Raw genomic sequence first — 8,915 nt, forward strand, 5'->3', positions numbered from 1 at the left:
GCTGATGATTGCCGATGATTGCTGATGATCGTCTTCGGGTACCCTTTTGCTCGTCGTGTGGGCCGTGCTGGGATGGAAATCACCGTCTGTTGTTTGGTCGTTCGGTCTGATCGTTGGGTGTTCGGCGAGTCGTAGGTAAACCACCAGCTGGAGAAACCGAAGATGGGACACCAACTGTTGAAGTTGTTTTCGATTGTGGGTTGCCGGCTATCAGTGGTGTAACAAGGGGCTATTGCGGTCATAGACATCCTCACCCACCCAGAAATATCCAGGATTTCTGAAATAATACAAAAAAAACTCCTCTTCGAAGAACGTGGGGACTTGGAAATGGGAAGGATTCAGAGCTCAATTATTGGTGGGTTTAGGTCTCGATGGGTTTTATGGGCAGAATACAAAGTTTTTCTACTGGGCGATCGATGTATCCTTGCGCAGTTTTCAATTTAACGACTCGTACCACTTCATCGCTGCCAGGGTAAGTCTGTTGTACACGAGCCATTTTCCAACGTAGGGGTGGGAGGTTCTCGTCCTTCAGGACAACAAGCATGCCTTCGTTGATACCAACTGGAGACTTCCACCGCTTGGTCCTTGCTTGCAGCTGACACAAATACTCCCTCCGCCATCGCTTCCAAAATTGTTGGAATCGCTTTTGAACCTGCTGACATTTACTCAGTCGATTAAAAGGTACATCGAGGACATTTTCATCCGGAACTTCTTGCAGGGAGCTACCGATGAGAAAATGAGCAGGTGTTAGGGGGTCCAAGTCGTTAGGGTTGTCTGAACAGGGTGTCAATGGTCGGGAGTTTAGACACGCTTCCATCTGTACTAATAGCGTGTTGAAATCCTCTGGTGATACCGGTTCTTCTCCTAAAACTCTGAGCAGATGATTCTTGGCCGATCGTACGGCAGCTTCCCAGAGACCACCGAAATGGGGGGCACTCGGCGGACTAAAGCTCCACTGTATTCCGGAATTCGCACACTCCTTTGCTACTTGGTCACGATGAGTACGATCCCTTAGAAGCTCTAGAAGTTCTCTCATTTTGTTACGGGCACCAACGAAATTCGTACCGTTATCAGATAGGATTCAGCACATTTTCCTCTGCGACCTACGAACCTACGCAACGCTTGGATGAACCGGTCAGTGGTTAAGTCTGAAACCAGTTCGAGATGAACAGCCTTTGTGCACAAACAGACGAAAATACAAACGTAGGCCTTGACTGCAGGACGACGGGGAACGGGTCTGACGTAAACGGGGCCGAAATAATCCACACCGCTTCGTCGAAAGGCTGGGGCGATGGTCACCCTGGAAGCAGGTAAATCGCCCATGATATGCTGGACTGGAGATGGCTTGGCTCTATAACATCTCAAACAACGATGAACTACATTCCTTACGGTTTCTCTCCCTCCGAAAATCCAGTAACGCTGTCTCAAGACACTTAACAAAAGCTGTGGGCCTGCGTGTAGCAGCTTCTCGTGGTGATACCTAATGAGCAACGTCGAAAAGGGGTGCCTAGCGGGCAGGGCAACAGGATACTTTGCATCATGGGGCTCATCAGAATTCCTCAGTCTACCACCAAGTCGAATTACTCCTTCAGAGGACAAGAAAGGGTTATACCAACGCATTGGCGAACTCCTAGACACCGATTTTCCTTCTGCCAATACCTTCCATTCACCCGCAAACACTACCTTCTGAATTTGAGAAATTAGATCGAGCTCAGCATGCTTCAATTCCGACACAGAGAGAAAACCTTTATTTGGTTCTGCTGCTGGGTTTCTCAATCTGCACCAAAGAAAAGTTTTCAGGCGTCGCCAGTAAGCAGTTTTTCGAATAAGGTCAATATAAGACGAAAATTTAGAAAGGTAAGTATTAACGAACTCCTCCGTTTCAGAGGCAACAGCAACCACAGTAGTACGACGCAGTTCCTCATCTCCTTCATTTTGAATACAAAACGCTGGCGCTTGAGGCCAACTTTCCGGTGATTCTTGCAACCAGGCTGGCCCTCTCCACCAAAACTGGTTCTCCACGATGTTTGCTGGCGAAACTCCTCTCGATATCAAGTCCGCCGGGTTCTCAATGCCTGGTACATGGCTCCACTTGCAACCCTGAGTGATGGTTTGAATCTTCGACACCCTATTTGCCACATATGTCGTCCACACAGTCGGAATCGCTTGCAACCAACGCAAAACGCACGTCGAATCGGTCCAGAAGAACGCCTTAGCCGAAATTTTCAAGGAATCCTTCACTTTTTCGTATTGTTCTGCAATCAATAATGCTCCAGAGAGTTCGAGACGTGCTATCGATTGACATTTTAATGGGGCAACCTTAGATTTCGACGAAACTAGTCTAGTCCAAACTAAACCATGCAAATCTCTGCTGCGAAGATAGATGCAACCGCCAAACGCCTTCTCAGAAGCATCCGAGAAACAATGAAGTTCCAGCTCTATCGGGTTGGGGAGAATAACACAGCGATCGATTCTAATGGTGTTCAGCCAGGACAACTCCTCGTGAAATTTTCGCCAACGCTCACCCACCGTGGAAGGTAGTTGCTCGTCCCAATCAAGCCTATTGCCGTCAAAATTTTGAAGAGTCCACAACTGCTGCATGTAGATTTTCGCCATTGTAATAGTGGCCCCAATCAGCCCTAGAGGATCGAATAACATGGCAATAACAGAGAGAACGTTGCGTTTTGTAAAGTTAAAATCTTCGATTTGAGGCAAATTGAACTGGAACATGAATGTATCCGAACCAGGCAACCAAGTAAGTCCTAATGTTTTGACAGAAGGATCTGGATCCAAATCCACGAATCCAGGAATCGCTAAATTGTCTTCCGGTATACCCTGCAGAACCTCCGACCGATTACAAGCAAACTTGCGTAGTCGAAAACCTCCGCTTTCCGTTATCTGCTCCAACTGCTTCCTAAGCTCAATTGCTTCTTCGAGGTTGTTCACTCCGGTAATGACGTCGTCCATGTAGGTGTCATCAGCCATCGCTTGCGCTGCCAAGGGAAAACGAGCTGCCTCATCTGATGTGAGCTGTTGCAGAGTACGGGTAGCCAAAAACGGTGCTGGCTTCGTGCCGTAGGTCACCGTGTTCAGCTCGTAAACACCTGCTTCTTCGTTCGGATTGTTGCGCCATAACACACACTGGAGAGGTCTGTCTTCGGGTTGAATCTCAATTTGGCGAAACATCTTCTCCACGTCTGCCACCAGCATAATCGCCTTCGTCCGACACCGCATAATGATGGACCTGAGGTCATCCTGTACAACCGGCCCGGTCATCAAGACGTCGTTGAACGATACTCCCGAAGATGTCTTGCAAGAGGCATCGAAGACTACGCGCACCTTGGTAGTCGTACTCGCCTCCTTTATTACCGGATGATGTGGCAGAAAACACCTTCTGAAATTGCCAATATCCTCCGCCGGAACCTTTCGCATGTGCCCAAGTTGATGATACTCCTCCATAAATTCCATGTACTGGCGCTTCAGTTCTGTATCCCTGGCAAATCGACGTTCTGTACCCAAGAGCCGCCGATAAGCGATGTCTCTGGAGCCACCGAGCCTTGACACAGCAACCTTTTTCGTAGGCAGAGCAACACTGTATCGCCCGCTTGAACTCCGCTGAACCGTCTGCTCAAAAATCTCCTCACATAGACTCTCCTCCGGGGAATAGTTCCTCTTTGATCCAATCTCCTCGGATTCCCAAAACCGTGACACCAGCATGTCAAGTGTCTCGTTCGCCGAGACGTTGCAGCTGACTTTTAGAGAGCTATCCGGTTGAGAAACACCTCCACATACGATCCATCCGAAGACTGATTCATTGAGTGCTGGCAAATTCGCTCCAAGCGATATTCTTCGACCAGTTTCGAAGAATTCGAAGAAGCACTCAATTCCCAAGACGAGGTCGACGCTATTGGACTGGAAAAAGGCAGGATCGGCTAGCGAAATTCCCTCAGGAATATTCCAACCACCAGTGTTGACATTTGCTGTCGGAAGAGTTGCCGTAACCTTGTGTAAAACCAAGAAACTAAGTTCACGAGCATATTCAGAGGTACGAGACTTCACCACAGCGCTGACCTTCTGCTTCACCTTCGTCGCAACTTGTCCAATGCCGAGAATCGAAACATCCACCTTGTTTCGAGAAACCTTTATCCGTTGACTAAGCCGTTGAGTCATAAAATTACTTTCAGAACCGGAATCCAACAGTGCCCTTGCCGGAAGCTGATTACCCATATCGTCTTCAATAATGACCACCGCTGTCGCTAGTAAAACACGAGATCGAAATTGCGAAGCTGAATTCACCGATGAACCGATTGGAGCTGCCATGTTCGCCACACGTGTCGATGATTCTGCTTCCTGATCGTCGGAGAGAGAATCATTCCTCGATGCGTTTACTGAAACCTGGCCATTACTGTTGTTTTCAGAGCGGAAGCACACCAGCGAATGATGACGACCACTACACTGCTTGCAGGAGAATTTCGATGGACAATTCCGAGCCTGATGTCCCGTTCTTAGGCAATTTCGGCACAACCCATGTGTTCGAAGTAGATTAACCCTTTCCGAAACAGTAGAGCGCTTGAATCTTGGGCATTGATGAACACCATGCTGTTCCCGTTTGCCCCTGGTTTCTGCTGCTGTTGGTTCTGCTGCTGCTGATACTGTTGCTGTTGATACTGTTGCTGCGGATACTGTTGCTGTTGATACTGTTGCTGCGGAAACTGTTGCTGCTGATACTGCTGCGGCTGCTGCTGTGAAGCATTGTGGCTGACCCGAACGTACGGTTTCTGCTTATGCCCTGCTGTCTGCTGATAACCACCCTTCAATTCCAATGCCTTGGATGGAAGCGCCTCTAGAACCGCAATTCGCCGCCGTATGAACTCCGTCAAATCCCCAAGAGTATCTGCCTCCTTGTTAGCAGATAATTCCTCCCACCCCCTACGCGTAACAGGATCCAACCGTGTTGAGAGAAGATGGACCAACAGAAGCTCCTTGTAGTTCTCGGGCTGCACAACCTGATCGAGGATTTGAACACTCTTCTCGAAACCTTCCAGTAAAGCGTGCAGATCAGCTATTGACTCCTTGGCAAGATGTGGAAGGGTAAACAATGCTTGTATCTGACGTTTCTTAAGCTGCTTGCTATTGTTGTAGCGTTTTAAAAGAATATTCCACGCTATCGTGTAATTTGCCTGGGTTATTTGAAGCGAGTCTATCAGGGTTTTTGGCTCCCCTTCAAAACACCCCTTTAAGTAGTGGAATTTTTCTACTTCACATAGGTCTGGCTTGCAATGGATTAACGAGGTAAAAAGATCTCGAAATCCAAGCCAATCTTCGATGTCCCCATTGAAAGTTTGCAATTTTATCTGAGGCAACCGCACGTGATCCATCCCACTATGGCCTGACGACTCGTTCAATCGAACAGAGTGATTGATCGAATCCGGCACCGCAAATTCTCTTGCCCGATCAACCAAAAATGCCTTGCAGAAGTAATACTGGTTACTTAAGTCCTGCCGTTCCTTGTCGAACAAATCATCGGTCTCCTTAAAGTCATCGTGCGCCTTAATCTGAACTAAAGTATCGCAAAAGTTTTCCCACAGCCCATCAATTTTACCCAACCGAACCTCAATTTGACCCTGAGTTGAATCCTCCCTGTACCCGTCGACAAACATCCAAATGTCGGAAAAGCTGGTTTGAATTTCCTTCAATTTCACCCGTAAAACCTTCAGCGACGGCGGGGCCTTCTCAGCTGCAGTTGACTTCGGCATTATGATGACGTCAGAACCGGAAAGGATGAAATGTGGGTGTAGATTTCCAAAACGTGTCCAAAATTCGGCTGAACATATACTATCCAGCAAATTACCTTAGAAACCCTTTCGTTGTACCAATGGTAATTTGTGGACCGTCACCCAGAAACCGAACTTGATCACCAGCTCAAACGCTCGAAGAATTCATCAACAGGCAGGCGAAGAGGAGTAATATGGGATGTAGTATTCCAAAATTTTGCAACGGCTGAACATATACTGTTCACTTTACCTATGAACCCTGTAATGGCGCCGAATCCAGACCAAACGACCAGCGAAATCCAAAGAAGATGACTTGCTCTAACGAGCAGTTCCAAAATTGTTCTGATCACGAACAGTTGTTGCTCATGGATGTTGTAGCACGTTAATTGAAGAGGATAATTTTTATTTAAAACAGTGTATTTTCAAACCCTAGCTAATGTGGACATATACTGTTCAATTAATCTCACCCGAGAGAACTTTTTGTTGCGCTGCCTCTTCCTTCGTGCGATGCTGTTGAAAATTGGCGACCTTCGCCCGACACTCTGCGTAGACCTTCGCCGGTATGAACGCAGCAGCGCCCTTGCTACTACGGTTCAAGTAGCACCCACACCGAGACCTCCTCAATGTGCCACTTCCGGACCAAGATCGGATAAACAGCTTCCCTGCGGTGAGTTGTAGGAGCGCAGCAGCACCCTTGCCACTAACGATGATCACCTACGAGCAGCACCCACACCGAGACCTCCTCGATGCGGCCCAGTGCCACTACCGGACCAGGACCGGATGAGTCTGCGACGGTTAGTTGAAGCGCAGCAGCTCCCTTGCCACTACGATACCGAATCCGAGTCGCACCCACACCGAAACCTTCTCGATGCGGCCCTGAGCTCCGAACCAAAACGGTACGAGATGGTTTTCGAAGAAACGCAGCAGCTCCCTTGCCACAACGTTGATCGAATCCAGCTATCACTTGCCAGACACCTACTCGCTACGCTAATGCTGATCACCGATCGAAGTAACACGAACACCGAGGTCTTCTCAATGCGACTCCGTGCCACTTCTGAACCGAAATGCGATCACCGTCTTCTCTGCGATGATAGCACGCAGCAGCTCCTTAGCCACCACGAACCCGAATCCTAGGCGCCTCCACACCGAAAACCTCCTCGATGCGGCCCTGTTACCTTCCACCAGAACGCGATGAACACCTTGTCACCACCGATAACCAAAGGATGATGGTTGCTGTCGAATTGGCCTTTCCAGAGCGATCCAATATCGCCCAGTGTGAACCAACTTCAAGCGGTTCCGTAAATCGTCACGACACTCCGGATAATGATGTCACAGTAGAGATCGAAGAGGTGTGTTAATATCATGCAATCCTAAAACGGCTGAACATATACTGCACTTATGTATAATTACCTGAGAAAACAGGAATCTCCGCACGTGCAGTAATGTTGCGCATGCAACCGTAGGATGAGTAGCCTAATCACCGTTGATCCTCGATTATTCCTCCAGGCCTCCGAAAAACATGCAAAAATTCGGCAGGTGTTTAGCATGCAACACCCAAGCCAAGCCGAACAGTTGCAATGGCGCGCTAATGATGCAGAACAATGCACCTTTGTTCGAAGGGTGCACAATGCAACAATAGTGAATTGTTCACCACTGTGATGATGGCGTTTTCCCAATGGCGTTTTCCTCGACCCAATAACGCTTTTCTCAAACCCAAAAGGCGCCAAAGCCTCAATCGTGCGTTACCGATACGTGTTCCGGGTTTCCGGTTGCTCCCATCCGGCTCGAAGGACCACAATGTTGGGGGCCGTACCTTTACCTTCGAAGTGGTTCTATCCTGTGGTTTCCCGACGGCTCGCCAACACCGCCAAAACTCAACCGAAATCACTGCTAAGTGTATCTGCTGTGACCTTTATCACATGCAAGGTTCCACAACAGTTTATTCGAATAAACGGTTTTAAATAACACGCAACTTCTTTATAAAAACACGCACAATTTATTAGCTACACTTTAATAAAGCGAAATTCTACTTAAAATTATAAAACGAACATTTATTACACCTAATCTATATCGCGATTATCCGGAGTAGTTGGCAGGCTCAACTCGACTGGTGCGAGTTTCGAGTTTTGCCATCTGCCTCCGAAGATTGAAGATGCGATGTTTTTCCGATGGGCCGATGGGTGATACGCTCTCTCCCAATCTCCGTTCTAGTCACCAGAAACAATAACCGGTGGGTGATGATCGCTGCACAATACCGGCTGATGATTGCCGATGATTGCTGATGATCGTCTTCGGGTACCCTTTTGCTCGTCGTGTGGGCCGTGCTGGGATGGAAATCACCGTCTGTTGTTTGGTCGTTCGGTCTGATCGTTGGGTGTTCGGCGAGTCGTAGGTAAACCACCAGCTGGAGAAACCGAAGATGGGACACCAACTGTTGAAGTTGTTTTCGATTGTGGGTTGCCGGCTATCAGTGGTGTAACAAGGGGCTATTGCGGTCATAGACACAATATTTTAAGTCCTTTTTAACTGATAATTACTAGATAAACATTAGTTATTGGACAAATATAAGCAATTTCATGATAACCAGCGATCACGATCCATTTAGAAGAAAAATATACCATTTTGGACTCCAGGGATAAATTATACCCATAAAATACATTTTGAAAAACTTCTTCTTAAAAATAAAACTGAGAGTTTAAATGCTTTGAAAATATGGCATAATTAAGTGCAAATTATTCTCTAACGATTGACAATTTGGAATTAATATTTTAATTATAATTTTTACATGTGAGAACCATTTAAAGTGATAATAAAAGATCTTCAAATCACATTTTGATAAATTTTCAAACAAAGTTCAATAACTCGAAAAACATTTTTTTAAAAATTTGTTGAGATAACGGCATTGTTGTTTTGTTCTATTTGGCACATTTTTCTAGAACATTTGATATTTGTAGGACATTCCTGTTTCGAGATATAGCGAAGGAATCAAGTATCCCCAGGGATCGAGTATCCTTACTCTCCCCTACAGTTGTGAAAAATTTATTTTATTAAAAAAGAATTATACATTCACTGCAAGGCATAATATGCGTGGACGATGAATTTGTTAATGGTCGAGAACATTTTCTACGGTGATTCTTTGCT

At 46.8% G+C, this 8,915-nt stretch overlaps 1 protein-coding gene across 1 annotated transcript; it reads right to left on the reverse strand.

Moving 5' to 3' along the window:
• Positions 1–1,032: 1,032 nt before the first annotated feature.
• On the reverse strand, positions 1,033–4,320 carry LOC129741316 (uncharacterized). Its single transcript, XM_055733036.1, has one exon. It carries the CDS (start codon positions 4,318–4,320, stop codon positions 1,033–1,035), a length of 3,288 nt encoding a protein of 1,095 aa, XP_055589011.1.
• Positions 4,321–8,915: the final 4,595 nt, after the last annotated feature.

The sequence above is a fragment of the Uranotaenia lowii genome, chromosome 2 (genome assembly GCF_029784155.1).
Source record: "Uranotaenia lowii strain MFRU-FL chromosome 2, ASM2978415v1, whole genome shotgun sequence".
Classification (NCBI taxonomy): domain Eukaryota; kingdom Metazoa; phylum Arthropoda; class Insecta; order Diptera; family Culicidae; genus Uranotaenia; species Uranotaenia lowii.